Raw genomic sequence first — 17802 nt, forward strand, 5'->3', positions numbered from 1 at the left:
CTTAACTGCTGGTCCCAGAGTCCTGTTCACAAAAAGCTTTTATCCAGATGGGCTGCAGCAACCTTGCTTTTGGAAGTTTCTAAACTTCCCAAGTTAATTCTGATTGGAAGCCAAAGACTGAGGAACCATTGTTTAGAAGGAAGAATATTCACAGATACCTCCACCATTTCAATTTAAATTGTTTTTATTATGATAGTATTTTGTTATGAACAATCTGCCTCTGGCTTAATATTCCTTATATGTATATAAAACACATTGATAAATGCAAAATTATTAAGCACAAAGCAGCATCTATGCATGGGTGAATGATACTTGGCTGAGAGCTTTTGGGCACGTTTTTTTCCATTCCTGTAGTTTATTTGTTGGATATACCTTCCACTTGTATTAGTCTAGGTCTAGTAGGGATATAGAAACTTTATGTGGTACAAATGGGTGTATTTCATTCAAGAGATAAGCCGTGCTAAAAAGATTAACTGTGAAGTGGGCATAGTAATGCATGCCCTTAGTTCTAGCATTCAGGGGTCAGAGGCAGGGGAATCTCTTGAGTTTGATCCCAGTCTGGTCTATATAATGAATTCCAGGCCAGCCAGAGCCACATACCGAGACCCTGTCTCAACAAACAAGCAAACAAACAAAACTAAAGAAAATGCTGTGGACCCTAAGGTTTCTCTGTGTAGCCTTGGCTATCCTGGAACTCACTCTGTAGACCAGGCTGGCCTCGAACTCAGAGATCTGCCTGTCTCTGCCTCCCAAATGCTAGGATTAAAGGCATGTGCCACCGCTGCCCAGCAGGTGAAGCCCTATTTTAAAAGGGAGTTGCTACTGAGGAGCTGGCATATTCACAGAGTAGTGCACAGGTTTGCTGAAAGAGCAACAGGAAGCACTTGAAGCTCCTTGGGCTTCAACTGGAACACACTTGGAGAACTCAAGCCAGTTAGTTAGCCACAGTCAGCAGCCCTCAGCCAGGTGCTTGTGCACCTGTGGGAAAGGAGCCCTGAGCGTGTACATGGCTAGGTGGCTTGGTCCGGTATCAGTGCAGCAGGCCTGGAGCCCAATTTTTTTTGTAAGGAGGGCCACTTTATTGGGAGGTCCATGAGAGACAGGTGGTAGGTAGAGAGAGAGAGGAGGCCTGGAATAATAAGGGCAGTGTTGAGAGTGCATTGGATGGGATGCTAGACTGCCAAAGCTGCAAGGTTGCCTACACTGAGCCTAGGTCTGTAGCCATCTCTGGGCCTTCATACCCACAGGCTGATCCCGCAGTGCCACAGTATCCGATAGCAACCAGGCCCTCAGTATACCAGCAGATATCCTCAGTACCCTCTAATGAGAAAGCTCTCCATGGTGCTGACTGAAAGAAGGAGGACCAGAGCCTGTGTTATTGGGAGAACATGGAGCTGTCAGGTGATAGTGACCACTGACACACCTCTTGGGCTAGCTATAGCTCTACAGCCCAGCTGCTAAGTTGTCATGATCTTTAAGGCAGAATTCCTCCATGATGTAATCTTCTAATAGCTCTCCAGCTGAACAGGATTCTATGTAGAAAGATAGTCCTTTTGTCAAACAAATGTGAAATTAGAGCATACATGGGAATCGCTTCCAAAGAGCCTGCTTTGTTGGGTAGGGTAGATAGAAACCACAGATATACATTTTTAACTGGTAACACCCAGTGATGGCAGTCTCTGAGACAATACTTTGAAAAACCCTAGTCTGATGGGTTGCAGCTTACTCTGAACCCCCATACAATGCCCTGTGCTAATCTGACTCTTCACAATGAGACAACTAAAGCCACTTAAAAAAAAAAAAAAAGAGGACAATTGCTATAGTCCTGAGGGTGAACCTCCCACTTCTGACATTCTCTCAAACGGGTTCTGTTAGCATTCTGCTTCAGTCCACCTACCCGGGATGTCATTGCTTACCTGCCATGGGGGTGTGGCCCTGTCCAGGGTCATATAAAAGGACAAACCTCCATGTGGTCTCTCACTCTCTCTACCTTCTCTACCCCCCTCTCTCTACTTACACACACACACACACACATTCTCTCTCTTTCTCTCTCTCTCTCTCTCTCTCTCTCTCTCTCTCTCTCTCTCTCTGGTACCCCTTCCCCCCATGCCTTCTCCCCCATGCTCATTTAATTAACCCCTCTATAACATAATATCTGCTGCCTGGTACATTATTATTACCTTATATCTTACTGCCTTAATCTTTAATCATAACATTGGTGCTGAAACAAATATAAAAGGTTCTATCCTATATAGACCACGGACTAGCTCAAGACTTTCCTTCTATACAAACAATATTCCTATCCTCTATCTTGAGTGTTGAGTCTCAAACCCCAGGGGCTCTCACATACAAGGCAAGCAGGCACTCAACAACTAAGCTGCTGTAATAGCGCCCTCCTACACACAGATTGGTCTCGAACTTATCCTCTGGGCCAGTCAGACTTTAAGTTTGTGATTCTCCTGCCTCAGTCTCCCAAATATCTAGGATTATAGCCCTGTGCCACCAGTCCTGGTTGTTTTTTCATTTCTTAATTGGCTTTAAAGTAGTCATCATACTAATACCACTTTTTAAATATTTCATAGGGTAAAAGAACAGGAAACACAAGAAGAGGAACGTTTGATGGAAGAAAAGAAAAAGAAAAAGCAGGAAGACAAGAAAAAGAAGGAAGGTGCTCAGAAAAAGGTCTGCAGAGTTCCTTCTTCCACGTCCGCCCGCATAGCTATCTCATGGCCATCTTTGTTTCTGTTCCTGTTTTAAATCAATATGCTAAATCTATCATTAGTAAATAATAGCTATTTGGCTAGTTAAGTGAGTATAGGATGCCAGCTGCAAAACGTCTTTTCTAAAGCGCTAGGCAGATGTACTGAAGCCGTTTTTGCAGGGGCTGTGTTGTTGATATGTAAAGAGTGTTCATGATTCTTCCTGAGAGTGGGCAGTACCCAGCCTACAGCAACCGCATCTGACCTTGAAACAGACAGCATAGAAAAGCAGGAAATCATTTTTGCAGTTTTAGTAAATATTCTTTATAAACCCTATTTATAAATGTTAAAAATAAGAAGGTCAGCCAGAGGCAGGTGGATCTCTGTGAGTTTGGTCTACAAAGTAAGTCCAGGACAGCCAGGGCTGCACAGAGAAACCTTGTCTCGAAAAACAAACAGTTCTGTAAAGCAGTCTGGAGAGATGACTCAACACATAAGAACATTTGCTGCCTACCCAGAGGACCCAAGTTCAGTCCCAGTGCTCACATCAGAAGCGCGGACCCCACCCCACCCCATCCCCCTACCCATGATCCAGCTCCAGGAGATCCAGCACCCTCTTCTGTGTCCTTTGGGACCCTGCATTGACCTGCACAATCACACACACATATACATAACTAAAAGCTATCTTTTAGAGGTCTTGAAACCTTACAGTTAGATTTCCACTTTGTTTCATGTAAAATAACCAGATTACACCCCCTATCTTTGCTTTTGCCTATGTGATGTGCCTGTTGTTTGAAGCCCTTCTAGACTGTGGCAGATAGGGAGCCCAGGGGCCTCCATAAAACATTTTCAGCACTGTCATGTGGTCAGAGTTGTTCACATTTATAAATTATCTGAATAAAAGGCTTGCTTTTAAATTGTTAAGAATTAAAAGTCTTGAGCTGGGTATAGTGGCACATGCCTTTATTTCCAGGACTTGGGAGGCAGAGGCAGGTGGATCACTATGAGTTAGAGGCCAGCCTGGTCTACAGAGCAAGTCTGCGACAGCCAAGGCTACACAGAGAAACTCTGTCGGAGGGTGGGGGGCAGGGAAGAAAGGGGGAAAGAATTAAAGGTCTTAGTTCCAATACTCAGGCAGGCAGATCTCTATGTTTGAGGCCAGCCTGGTTTGCATAGTGAGTTCCAGCACAGTCAAGGCCCCATGCCTTAAAGAAACCAAAAGGGGGGGAGGGATGGGGAGGAGGGAGAGAGAAACTAAAGTAATGAAATATCTGCTTATAAACTTTCATCAATGTGTACATTCCACACAATTGTTTCTAAAGAGTTTCTGTTTTGTTTTTTTGTTTTTTGTTTTTCCTTCAGGCTGCTGATCAAAAAACCAAAGGTAAGTTTGTTTTGTTTGTTCACTTGCTTTTAATGTGTATTTTGTGAGGGGCATACTTTTTATAGTAGTACCAGACTTTGCAATGAGGTGACTTTTCTAAAATTCATTTTATGCTTATGGGTGTTTTGCCTACATGTGTGTCTGTGCAACAAATGTGTGTGACATCCACAAAGGCCAGAAGAGGACCTTGGATCCCCTAGAACTGGAATTAATGTGGTTGTGAGCCACCATGTGGGTGCTGAAAATTGAACCCAGGTCCTCTGCAAAAGCGTCAAATGCTGTTAACCAGTGAGCCACCTCTCTAGCCCCAAAGCTGACTTTAACCGATAGTTGATGGGAAAAAACAAAGGAACTTACCTGTCTTTGACTCTACTTTCACTCTTTCTTTCTTTCTTTCTTTCTTTCTTTTTTTTTTCTTTTTGCTTTTTTGAGACAAGATTTCTCTGTGTAACAGTCCTGACTCTCCTGGAATTCACTTTGTAGACCATGCTAGACTCAAACTCAGAGAGATCCTACCTGCCTCTGCCTCCCAAGTGCTGGGACCTAGGTCTGTTCCCAGCACCCATATGGCAGCTCATAACCATCCTCCAATTCCAAGGGATCCAGCCCCCTCCTTCTGGCCTCAATGAATGCCAGGCACACACGTAGTGCACATACAAACATGCAGGCAATACACTCATACATATAAAATAGAAATAATTAAAAACAAAACTACACAGAAGACTTTATGTTCTCTATAATTCTAAAAGCATGTTCTGTTTTAGAAGGACACAAACAACTTTTTAGGACAAGTCCAAAAGCCAGCTATAGTTACCAACAAAGTGTCCCTAAAGAATCAGGAATCCGGAGAAGATAAAAGAGCCCAGCAGACAGTCATCTGCAGTGCAATAACAGAAAGCAGTAACCCCACGAGAAGGGACAGGGCAGTGTAGTTCAGTCACCACACAGTCACTGCCTGAGAAGTAAACAATTATAAAGGACAATGGGAACACTGTGAAAATGGGTCACTTAGAGGGAGAAGAGAGAAAGGATATGGAAAGAGCTTTGTATTTGTAAATGGCAGTAAAAACCCCTGTTTTAATTTGATATCATAAATTCAAATAAGCCATGGCCAGTTATTTTGGACCCTTCTGAAAAGATTCTACAAGCAGAGGAAGATGCTCTTGTCCCACTACTTCTAACACGCCTCCTCTCGTGCAGTGACCCTAGTAGTGAGTGTAAGGCTGGCACACAGGGACACAAGCCCAGGTGTACCAGCGCTGCACTTACTATAATAAAAGAACCCAACTCAGTCCTGCTCAGTTACAAGCTCAAGGAGATCATACACATAATTTTGACTTTGAAAACTACATGGTGCCAACTAGAAGTGAAGTATTAATGCAGAGCATAGCTGACGGAACTCTTGCAAAAGTCCTTGCAAAGCAAGCCTCACCTGTGCAGCTGTGTCCAAGGGAAGACAAAGACTTAAGTCCAGTCAAGTACAGCAAACCTTTTTTTGAGCCTCCGCTACAGTCTAGGAGGCATCAGCCCCTTTCCTGTGTTGCTCATTTGCCTTTACAACAACTTTATGAGGCAAGATTTCATTTTAAAGATGTGATAGCTGAAGCTTAAAGAAGTACTTTGTCATGGGTGGACAAAGTCCCTATTGTGTCAGTGTGAAGTGGAGGGCCTGGGGTACCGCTTCCCTGAGCTCACTCTGAACCTCCAGCACACCTAGCATGCCTGAGCCACACTGAGAGCTGCCTCTGTTTCTACCAGCACCGTCAAGACAACAGGCCATTTGTCCAGCCTAGATTGTTTTCTCATGAATATTAGCAGCATCAGGTTGTCATTTTTCTCAGATTCCATCATTACTCAGTCCTATCAGAATCAGGTGCTGCTACGGGACATTGTTGTGCTGGTGTTAGGCAGTGATGAGATGTGTGACATAGCAACATAATACAGGTTTGCATTTATAACCTGCCAGGACTCTGTTTGCTTCCCCTGTCATGGCCTAGCAGTACATAATTTAAGGGCTACACCTGCCTGTTTCCTACTTTCCCCAGAACCCTCACTCAGCCTTTGTCACCCTGTTCTAGGCCCTGGCATTAATGATTCTCCTTGTTGCTGCGGTTGTTACCAGGGCCAGTAATCTAAAGCTATCACGCAAGGAGAGGCTGGCACATCACACAGTGGGCCCATGCCCACCTTGTCTCTCTGCAGCCAGTGGGCTTCAGGGTAGTCCGTGTTGGGAAGACATTTAGAGAAGGACAGCAGCACTCCAGGCGGGGTGGGCCTTACGGATTCCTCCCCATTGCTACTCTACTTCTCTCTCCCTTAATAGATTTGAAAGTGGCGTGTCTAGAAAGTCTGCTTTGCAAAATCATAACTAAAATAGAGATTGTCTCTAGCTATCTTTTTAAAAAAATATTTTTATTTTCTGTGTTTGGGCATTGTGGCTGTATGTATGTCTGCAGAGGCTGGAAAAGAGTGTTGTCCAGTCCTCTGAGCAAGAGTTAGATAGTTGTGAGCTGCCATGTGGGCACTGGGAATCAGAACCTGGTCTTCTGCAAAAGTGTCAGTGCCCTGTAACCACCAAGCCATCTCTCCAGCACCTGGCTATTTCTTCAAGTCCTGGCCTGTGATTTCTTTATGGAAGTCTCACTCTTTTTTTAAAGATCAGGCCAACTAGAGGAGTTGTGGGAGGTCCTGTTTGAGTCATCATGCCCCATGGCTGTGCCAGGGGGAGCCTTGCTTTCTTTGTAGGCAGGAGACACACTGTTGCTCCTCTCTGGAGCTCAGCTTGCAAATGGTGTGTTCCCTCTTGTCTTCTCTCATAGTCTCTCATAGTCAACTCTTCACTAATGCCTTCCTGTTAGAAAAAAAAAACAATAAAAAATAATTAATTTTATTGACAACATTTGAGAGATAAAAATTGAAGGGCAATGAATTCAAGATTAGCCTTGGCTACACAGTGGAGAGCTTGCCTGAAGGGGGAGGGGGATCACTATGGCTCAGTGTTAAAGTGCTTTTTAAATAAGCAGAAGGACTTTACGTTCAGATGCCAGCACCATGTAAATACTGGTGATGTGCATAAGCCTGTAACTCATTCTCTGGGAAATTGAGGACAGAAAGGTTCCTGGGCTCCCTGGGTTACTTCTGCCAATTGGTGAGCTCCAGGTTCTTGAAGAGAGCTTGTCTCGAAAATTAGGTAGAGATTGATAGAAGACACCCAGGATCATTTTTTAGCTTCTTGGTATTTACATGCTCACACAGAAATGTATACACACACACACACACACACACACACACACACACAATTCTAAGAGAAACTTCTGTATCCTAAGCTGTTTCCCAGTTTATTAGCTCTCCTTTCTATCTCATTATGTACTCATGTGAGTACACAGAATCCACGGCTGTCCACCATTTATACTCCCTTCATGCCTAATACTAAGCCATTGAAAAGACTTTCTGCCAGCCTGTTCACACACAGGGTCGGCCTGGGAAATTCTCCTGCACATCATCTTTGCATTAGTGACTAAAGAAGGGCAGCTAAATACCCGAGCCTCCTTCCCTCATGAGACTCCCAGTGATGTCATAGCAGGGTGGTGTAGATGGAATCCTGTTGTGAAACATTGCTAACTTGTGTGTTACTGCTGCCTTGTTCAGTAACTGGTGTCCAACTAGCAGCAATCTCTTTATTTAGGATCCTGCCTGTAATTTGGGTATGGATAATAATAGTTTTGTATGTGAACTTTGTGAGTCTCAATTTTCTATGTTGTTTTCTGGGATTTTTTCATGGGTTGATTTGGGATATAGTGGGCAGAATTAACCACAGTCACATAAATGATTGGTTTTTGCTTACTTTTCTATGTTCATGAAATAAGTTTCCCTATAAGAAGCTCAAAGTTATGGGGCTGGAGAGATGGCTCAGTGGTTAAGAGCACTGCCTGCTCTTCCAGAGGTCCTGAGTTCAATTCCCAGCAACCACATGGTGGCTCACAAGCATCTATAATGTGATCTGATGCCCTCTTCTGGCCTGCAGGTGGACATGCAGGCAGAGCACTGTATACATAATAAGTAAATCTAAAAAAAAAAAAAAGGCTCAAAGTTAGTCAGATCATCTGTGAAAGCAAGTGCCTTGATGCTTGGTTCTGACCCCTTTCGTGAGATTAGTGGACTAGGATCGCAGTGGTGTGACTCCTAGTAATCAGTGGTGTTTGTCTTACTTAGGATTTCACCACGACCAAAAAATGAGTTAGTAGGGGAAGAGTCTACTTGGCTCGCACTTCCACAGCACTGTTCATCATCAAAGAAAGTCAAGATAGTCACTCTTATAGGGCAGGAAGCTGGAGGCAGGAGCTGATGCAGAGGCCATGGGGGAGCTCCCCCATGATTTGCTCAGCCTGCTTTCTTATAGAACCCTGGATCACCATCCCAAGAATGGCACCACCCACACTGGGCTGGGGCCTCCCTCATCAGTCACTAATTAAGAGCGTGCCCTATAGTCTTGCTACAGCCTGATCTTAAGGGGGCTTTTCCCTAATTGAGACTTCCTCTTCTCAGATTTCTTTAGCGTATGTCAAGTTAACATAAAACTCTCCAGCCAGTGTTGAACATGATTTTCATGTCCTTATTTGCCATCTACGTATCATCCTTGAGGAGTAAGTGTCTGTTCCCATCAGCTGCTTACCTTTATCTTACTTGTGATTCTCGACTGTCCTCCTGAGCTGTACAGAAAGGGTCAGCACTATCTCCTGTTTGCCTGGTGTCTCTGTCATTGTCCTCTTTCTGGACGTGCAGTGACTTGATAACTTTGAAAGATGATGCCATTCTTACACAGTACAAGCTTGCATTAGTCACATTCTGCTACTGGAGTTTACCTGTTAGCTCATTCTCTAGCTTAGCAGGTTAATAATGACCTATTGGATGCACTCGGTAAGTTTCTTGTTCTCACAAATAGTTTAGTGGAGAGTTGGATACACAGGCAAATGAATGCAATAAAACTTCTGGATGCTGTGATTTACTCTTGTTGTTGTACTTTCTACCTAAAAAGATTTACAATTAATCACCTTTTTATTAAGTATTTCTATCCTTTTAAGAACTGGAAGATTGAGCCCAGCATGGTGGCACAAGCTCTCTAGGAGATAGAGGCAGGCGGATTGATGTACACAAAGTGAGTCAGGACATCCAAGGCTACACAGAGAAACCCTGTCTCGAAAAAAAGAACTGAAAGATTGAGCTGCAGAGATGGCTCAGAGGTTAAGAGCACTGGCTGCTCTTCCAGAGGTCCTGAGTTCAATTCCCAGCAACCACATGGTGGCTCACAACCGTCTATACAGCCATCATCTTCTGGCCTGCAGTTCTACATGCAGATAGAGCACTCATATACATTAAATAGATAAATCTTTTTTTTTTTTAAACTAGAAGATTATCTACTTTTAAAAATAAAACAGAGCCAGGCATGGTGGCGCACAACTTTAATCCCAGCACTCAGGAGGCAGAGGCAGAGGCAGGAAGAGAGTGGGGCATGGTGGCTCACAAATTTAATCCCAATCCTGTGAGGCAAAAGCAAGTAGATCTTTAGATCGGGGCCAGCCTGGTCCACATAATGAGTTTTAGGACAGCCAAGGCTACATAGAGAGACCCTGTCTGAGGAAGGAGGAAAATAAGAAGGAAACACTTTGTCCTTGTGGGCCCAGGTGTCCTACAGAGGATAGATGTAGATTGCAACCATCTACTCCATGTGTCTTTGCCAACTGCAGTAGCTGCTGGGCAAGACAGCAGCATGGTTGGATGAAAGCAGAGGGCAAGGGAAAGTGCAGTAGGTGGGCAGTTATGAAATGAGTCTGTGGGTAGTGCCGAACTGAGGTCTGAAAAGTGACTAAGGCTTATTAATAAGCCTGGATGTGCGAGGGGGAGAGAGGTTAGCTTTCTGGGATTGAGGCTGGGTGGTAGGACATTTTACAGAACCAAACAGAAGGTTGGTGCAGCACCTGAAGAGCTGGCAGGGGTGTGATCAAGGCTACAGGGTGCTGGCCTGCCAGAGCATTGACTTTTCAAAGCACTCTGCACTGGGACCTTTCCTTTTTCCCTCACCAACTTCTCTCATGGGCTCCCTCTTCTGGCAAGCTGCACAATTCTACATTCGCTGGGAAGTAGACCAGGATTTTAGCTCTTTTTCACAATTTACTAGTTTATTAAAGATAATGCACACAGCTCTGTGGAAGGTGTATTGAGCATATCCACGTCCTGGAACACCTGAAACACAAGTCTACTCAAGCCCCTTTCTATGATGGAGAAAGCTCTGTTTGTCCCAAAGCTCACACAGAGGATACGACAGACTGAAAAGAAGAGGAGAGCACTGCAGGCACTCATGAGCTTTTCACATCCTTGGTTCTCTGCCCAGTGTGTTGCCTTAGTGGAAACTGACTTGGATAAGAGTTCACAAAGGCCAGTAGGTATTAATGCTGTATTGCTCACTTGGCTTTAACATAACATAGTTTCTAACCTTCTTTTGAGTAAAATAATTCTTGTTAGTAGCTACTATTAAAATAAATTTACATTTAGCATTAATGTTATCTAGGGCACTATACTGAGAGTGGCAATTTAATTTTAATGTCATTTCCAAGTAACTGGTAATGCACTGGGACAGAACATACCTCCAAACATGCTTCTCATGCCCGCTGGATCATACATATGGCCCCTAGCTGCATCCTCCATAACAGCCCCAGGCCAACAATTGGATAAATCAGTTCATATGTCTGTTGAACAAATGAATGCCTTCTACCTCAGAAGACCATGAGGTGAAGAAAGACATAGGAGAGGTGATCTGAGTTGCTAGGCTTTGTGTCTTAAACAGCGACAGTAGTTTGACTATACACTTCCTTGAGAACTCTGTAGCAGCAGACCATAGGTAGGAATGGATAGGCAGCAAGTGCCGTCTTGTCTTGCCATGCTAGGAAGCTGGGAGCCCGGCTGAAAGTCAGACTCAAAACACGGGCACAAGCACACCATGGAGGAGGCAGGGAATATGAGAACACGGTTGTGACTCTGGCTGAAGAGGCAACTCTTGCCTTCAATGCTGAGACTGAAGGTTTGGAAGGGCTTCCCAGGTGACACCTGATCTTCTGCAGCCTGATCTGTGGAGCACTCAGTGCTGTGGGCTCAGACGCTGAGGGGTTATCTGCCGAAGTCCTCGAGGGAAAACAAAATCACTTCTGGAAAGTTTTCAGAAATTGTTGCTTTCTTAGAAGTACCTACTTTATGCCAGCAGGTGTCGCCCTCACTTAAGAAAACATGAGCTGTGTATTAGGTCGTGGAACTAAAATTTTCAGCTTGCAGAAAGAATGTAATTGTTCTTTTGTGATGTGGCTCTAGATATGTTTGTCTGAAGAAGAGAGTGGCAGGGTGGTCTTTACAGCCTATGTATTAGGGCAGGAATAGAACTAGAACTTTAGATATGTAAAAAGCAGAGAGCTAAAACACACTGCCTTAAGTCAGAAGCTTTAGCAGCTCCTCTGGAGCAGCTGGCCCTGCTCAGGATCGTTGGCTGGCTACCTCACTGCCTCGCTGGTTCTCCTTTTTCTTAGGGTCTCAAATGAGCAGCCCAAGATGTTAACACTTTAAGCAGCTGAAAACATTCTGTGAAAATAAACACGTAGACAAGAGCATGTTCACATTACTCTTCAGGACCCCTAGTCTTTTCGTTAGTGTAGCATATACTAAATGATAGACTAAATGATACTTTTCCATGCAAGCGACAATATGCTAGTACATCAGTATGGAGTACAGAGTTGTAAGAGAAACCTGTCACCTGAAACAACCTGTGACCTTTCAGTTTCAACCTTTAAGAAAACAGAGTCTTTATGTTGTTTGTTTGTTTGTTTGCTTTTCCAGACAGGGTCTCTCTGTGTTAGCCTTGGCTGTCCTGGACTTGCTTTGTAGACCAGGCTGGCCTCGAACTCACAGTGATCCGCATGCCTCTGCCTCCCAAGTCCTGGGATTAAAGGTGTATGCCACCATGCCTGATAGAAAACAAATTTTTAAGTATAATATATTTCTGAGAAACTTACTCAGACTTTTCTTTTTAAGGAGCATGTTGCCATCTTCTGGTTCGGTACTGTCCAAAAGAAAAATAATGCAAAGGGCTGAGAGTGCATCTCAGTGGTGGAGTGCGTGTTTAGTGTGTGTGAGGCCCTGGGTTTGATCCTCAGGAGGAAGAGAATAAGAGGAGAGAGAAGAGAAAAGGGAAGGAGAGACAGAGGAGAGAAGAAATTTAGCTCACAATAGTTACATATGCCTATAGCTACATAGGTGCTGAAGCAGAGGATCACCCAGGAGTGTGGAATCAACCTGGGCTTTGTGTTTTGTTTTGTTTTGTTTGAGACATGGTCTTACGTAGTTTGGGCTACCCTTCAACTTGCTATGCAGCTGAGATTACTTTGACTTCTTCACCATTCTGCCTTCACTTTCCAGGTGCTGAGGCTGTAGGCTCATGCCAGCACACCTGGTCTTGAGGATAATCTGTCTTAGATGCACAGTGCATCTCAGCTAGTACATTTAGCATGCAGAAGCCTTGTATGGTTACATTTCTTTCCCCAGTCGTTGGTTTAGTTGGATGAGAAACCGTAGGCTGTGTGTGCTTCAGTGTTCTCCTACAGAAAGAAACCCCAGGGGTTTGTTGCTCCATTCTTGGATATCTTCCTTTGGAAGGGAAATGACTTCCAAGTGGCTGTCAGCTGATGATAAAGCCTGGACTCAGGGCTGGCAGCAGCAATGAAATTGTGTTTGCTTCAAAGAGGAGGCTGTGTGAGTGTGGGTGCCCACTCTTGATTAGCCCAGAGCATGATTGAGAACAAAAATTTGGAGTCTGTTAGTGTGAAAGACCCAAGAGCAGTAAGAGATGAGAAGTTCCTCCTGACCAGCCTGGTGAGTGTGGCTCTCTTGTGCCTAGAACACACTACTGGGATAGAAGGAAGAGAAGCCCCCTAATGTGTGTGTTCCCCCCCCCCCCCCCGGGGCTTTCTCTATTAAAAGCATCACCTCTCCCTTTCATTCTGTGGTGATGAACAAGATCTTCGCAGCAAAGGAGATTGGGAGTTTTTGGCTTTCATATTTATTTAAAATCACTTTTGTGCTTTGAAGTAATATGTGTAGGGGACATGGGGATGCTTGGCTGCAGTCTTTTCCTGGAGGACTCTAACAATAACAAAATAGTTTCTGTTCCTGTACCAGTAAACAGCAAACTTCTCCTTCAATGGGCTGGTTGGGAACTGTTTGACTTAGGAGACCATGAGTGTTCTCTGTCCTTTAAAACTGAGAGGCATTCTCTGAGTTTCTGGCAGTCTTTATTCTCTCCCAGTAGCAGTTATCAAGGGGAAGGGAGGCTTCCCAGATATCAGACACACCTAGTATGCCAGACAGGCAACATGGGAGAACTGAATATTCTGTATTTATATGTCTTAGATTTTGATGGCTTAGACTGAAAATAAAGTGACTAAATTACAGCATTTGCTTCTTAATGTGAATTTATTTTTCTGTAATGGATTTAACAAAACAAAACAAAAATCTTGAATTTGTCCTTTTGTCTAGTTAGTTAGTGAGTTAGTTGATATTATTGTATGGGACCGGAAGATGTGCATTTCATAGCCACATGTGGAGGTCAGAGAACAATTTGTGGCATCAGTTCTTGGCTTCCATATTTACATGGGCTCCAGGAATTGAGCTCACACCACCAGATTTATATGGCAAGTACTGTACCTGATGAGCCATCTTCCTGTCTCGTGGTCTTCTGTAAAAACAGTAGTGATATAATAGAAGACACCTGGACCTGTAGTTAAATGCATGGCTTCTAGTTCTGATCCAGTGGCTGCGTTGTCATTAGCTTAGTCATCTCTCTGGTTTTTAAATGCTTTTCTTTTGAAATAATGGTGTATGCTGTATTAAAGCAAGAAAAGATATAAACATCTATAAAACAGGTTAATCTAAGAGCCAATCTTTAGGTCTTTGTTTCTGCTCTGGAGAGTCATGGATAGAGAATTCGTGGGACATGAAGGTACCCATCTTCTTTCCCAGCCACTGGTCCTGAGACCCACCAAGTACACCCAGGACACTAAGAGGACAAACAGCGCTAATGTGTGATATTGTCATACAGTCTTATTCTTAGATGAGAGTTAACAGATGAGTAGCACAAAGAACAGTGTGTTGCTCATGGTTCTGTAGTGGCAGCAGCTCACCAAGTTTTTATCTAATTGCTTTCACTTTTTCTGCAGAGTAAAGTGAGATTTATCTTGTGGGGTGAGGCTGAGGCAGGCTGGCCGTGCAGTAGGATCGTGGGCGTGAGACCCATCCTCAGACGGATTGCTGATGCAGGAGCACATGGGGTCCTGAGAAGCACTGAAGGCAGAAAGGGTTTCCCCTCTGAGTCACTGTAGAGAGAGGGTTCAGTGGCTTTCTCGATAGGCACAGTGAAGAAAAAAGTCCTGAGGTCACTGACAGCATAATGGTTACCTGATATACAACAGACTCCATGCTAGAAGACCAAAACTCAGGCTGATGGGGCTGCTAACAAAAGGAAAGGAGAAAAGTGATGTTATCATACAGTAGTTGTAACTCAGAAGGATTTACTTGTACCTAAGAGAGATGCTGGACATGGCTAGAGGGCTGTCTCACCAGGCAGGCACGCTGCCATTCCTCCAAAGGACCCAAAGGGCCCGGGTTCCATTCTCAGCATCCGCACAGCAGCACGCCGCCATCTGTAACTCTACTTCCCGGGGACCTGGTGCTCTCTGCTGGCCTCCATGGGCACCAGGCACATGCTGCATGTGCAGTCAGAACACTTAAGCACATAAAAAATAAGATACCTGGAGTTGTTTAACTCATTTGTGCAAAGCTTTAATTCATCCATAAAAGGAAAGACATTCACAAATTAACCAGATAGAAGCTTTCCCTCTATATATTTTTGGATAATGATTCCCATTCAAGATAAAGGTGGGTCTGAGTATTGAAGGCCAGATCTTTTACACCTGACACAAATTGTCTTTTGCACTGACATACTTGTTAGTGTTGTAAAGCAGATCCTTGTCCACAACACTGTGGCAGAGCCCAGGAGTGTTGCAGGTATGGTCTCCATAAATGCCAACTCTGAGACCCAAAGGTGCTCACCCTATCATTGCCATAACCTAAGATGCAAAGGACCATATTGTTGCCATCAGAAGTCGCATAGATGCTCATGCTTCATTGGCTTGGGTGGTCAGCGTATATATGCACTAAACAAAAGCAGTGCCTCCCCAGGAGCTATGTTCGTTTTATTTAAGTTTTAAGATGTTACTGAAGCTTTGGGTAATTTTTTTTCCTTTGGGTCTTTTCAGTGCCAGAACTTACTAAGACCTGTTCAAGCCAGCCCCAACCTGCCGGTACCAGTACCAGTACTTCCACCAGCACTCTCTCTAGCAGCAGCAATGGCAAACGTGCATCTGCCTGTGGCCAGCAGCCAGCTGCATCCCGTTACTTGCCTCGGGAGGTGCCGCCACGATTTCGCCAGCAAGAACAGAAGCAGCTGTTAAAGAGAGGCCAGCCATTACCTACAGGGACTCTGACCAGTGTGAGCCCAGCACAGGCTGCTGGGTCTGCAGGGGCCAGCCCTCCTCCCGTCCTTGGAGCTGGGCCACAGCAGCATCCCAGCAAACTCCAACCAGGTAAGAGCCCATGAAAAATGGGACTTTTTTCCTTCTGCAGTGTTAGGGATAGGACCAGGGCCTTGTACTTGCTAGGCAGGAGCTTGGCTATTGCACTGCTCCCCCAACCCTGAGGCTTTCTTTCCATGAGCTTATGTCCCTACTACTTAGTCTGAGGTGAGAGAATCTTTTGTGTCCTAGAATTTGACAGAAGCCTTTGCACCATAGTCTTCAAAAATATATAGATACATAAATTCACACATACAAACTGGGCAGGGAACATATCTAGATACTTGCCTGATCACCATACAAAACACACACACACACACACACACACACACACACACACACACACACACACACACACACACACATTGTAGACTATAACTCACTTTATGGATTAAAAAAAATCTGAAAATTGAATCAGTCTGTATAATGCGTATAAATGAGAAATTGTCTCTTGACTTCCAAACAAACACCTCCATTTTACACCATCTCTCTTCGCCAGCAGTGTCTGTCAGTGCTGCCAGCTGGATCTTTTTATCACTTCGCTGACTCAGCAGCCCCTCAGATGCCTGCACATTCCTAATGTGCAGACTCAGGTTTTCTGCCACCACAGCTATGTCTGGGCACACTGTCCTGTCCAAGGTCTGCTTGCTGTCCTGGCCACCTCAGAGTGGTGCTTAGTGCTTAGTTTTCGCTAGCAGTCTATGCGAAGGGTTACCCTCACTGTCTCTCTATTCAAAGATCCCTTGTGCCTGTCTCTGTCACTTCTTTTGGAGCTAGAATGTGCCAGTCTGCAGTGCAAAGCTGGGCTGTGTGACTTGAATCTTCTCCTGATGAGTGTATTAGAGACTTGTCTCTCAGCCAAGTTGAGAGTAGCTATGGAGTGTGAGACTTCCTGTTTTACCACTGACTTAGTAGAGTGGAAGTCTCTACTGTGGCTCACAACCTAGCAGTGCTGGTTGTGCCACCAACTAGTGCTTGATTCCTCATCTGAACGGAGAGGTCTGCTCTCCCACTACTGAAGTCTCCAGAATCTATTCCCTTTCCTTTCTAACTCAAATACTATTCCACAGAAGTTGAGTTGTCCTCAGTGGGCACTGCTAGAACACCATAGTGTTACAGAATAACCACAAGAGTAGGTGAGCAGCTGTGGCAGAGCCAGGCCAAACCACCCTTCCAGACCACAGCTGTTGTGAAACTTGAGCCAAGTCACTTTTACACACACACACACACACACACACACACACACACACACACACACAGCATCTTGACTACTGTCAGATGTCCAGGTTCCTCCTTCCTCTGGTTGGTTCAGAAGACTAGCTTCAGTTTCACACTCCGCATCTTCTTGCCTGTAACAGGCAGTCAACAAATGGGAAAGACAGTTGTGTAGCAAGAGACTGAGACTTGAGGTGTCTAGAGCACAGACCATCTCTGAAGCAGGTTTCTTAACTCTCAGTGTCTCACGGTGCAGTTGTGCTCTCTCACCTCTGTGACTAGTATATAACATACTGTGTCTTAGAGTTCCAGCCTTCCTCCTAGAGCTGAATATGTAGGGCTTCTCCTTTTCCTAGGTCAAATGATTTACTAAAACCAAACATAGGTTAAATTGTGTTAGTACATTCCAGTGTGTTCCAAAGGAATAATAAGTTTTCTACTTGCCTCAAAACTTAGTTCCTCTTTCTTTCTCTCCTCCTCCTTCTGCCTCTCACATAAGTGACAGAGCCTGGAAAGGCCCTCAGAGTGCTCAGCAAGCAACCAAAAGGAGACCTCCTGCAGCCTTCGCCAGAGCCATGGGCATAAAGCAAGCAGGCGAAACTGACAGTGTGGGCCACACACACTTACCTGGGCAGGTGGGCCCACACAGTGCCGTGCTTCTGCAAAAGCACACTCTGTCGTGTTGTTTTCTCTACAGACTGGTTTTGCAAGGATAAGGATAACTTCAGCTTGAAGCACTTGAGAACTTTTTTTTTTCTAAGACAGGGTTTCTTGTGGGGCTGGAGAGATGGCTCAGAGGTTAAGAGCACTGGCTGCTCTTCCAAAGGTCCTGAGTTCA

General features: G+C 44.6%; 1 protein-coding gene across 5 annotated transcripts in view; it reads left to right on the forward strand.

Moving 5' to 3' along the window:
- The window catches only part of TNRC6C (trinucleotide repeat containing adaptor 6C), a 114987-nt gene that overhangs the window by 37401 nt on the left and 59784 nt on the right, over positions 1 to 17802 (forward strand). For all 5 annotated transcript variants that reach the window (XM_084749034.1, XM_084749030.1, XM_084749033.1 and 2 more), the window contains exons 2-4: positions 2583 to 2682; positions 4062 to 4083; positions 15435 to 15761. In XM_084749034.1, coding sequence (XP_084605160.1) covers positions 2583 to 2682; positions 4062 to 4083; positions 15435 to 15761 — 449 coding nt within the window. The remainder of the gene's footprint in view (positions 1 to 2582; positions 2683 to 4061; positions 4084 to 15434; positions 15762 to 17802) is intronic.

The sequence above is a fragment of the Acomys minous genome (genome assembly GCF_964271855.1).
Source record: "Acomys minous genome assembly, chromosome: 12".
In the NCBI taxonomy this organism is placed as follows: Eukaryota; Metazoa; Chordata; class Mammalia; order Rodentia; family Muridae; genus Acomys; species Acomys minous.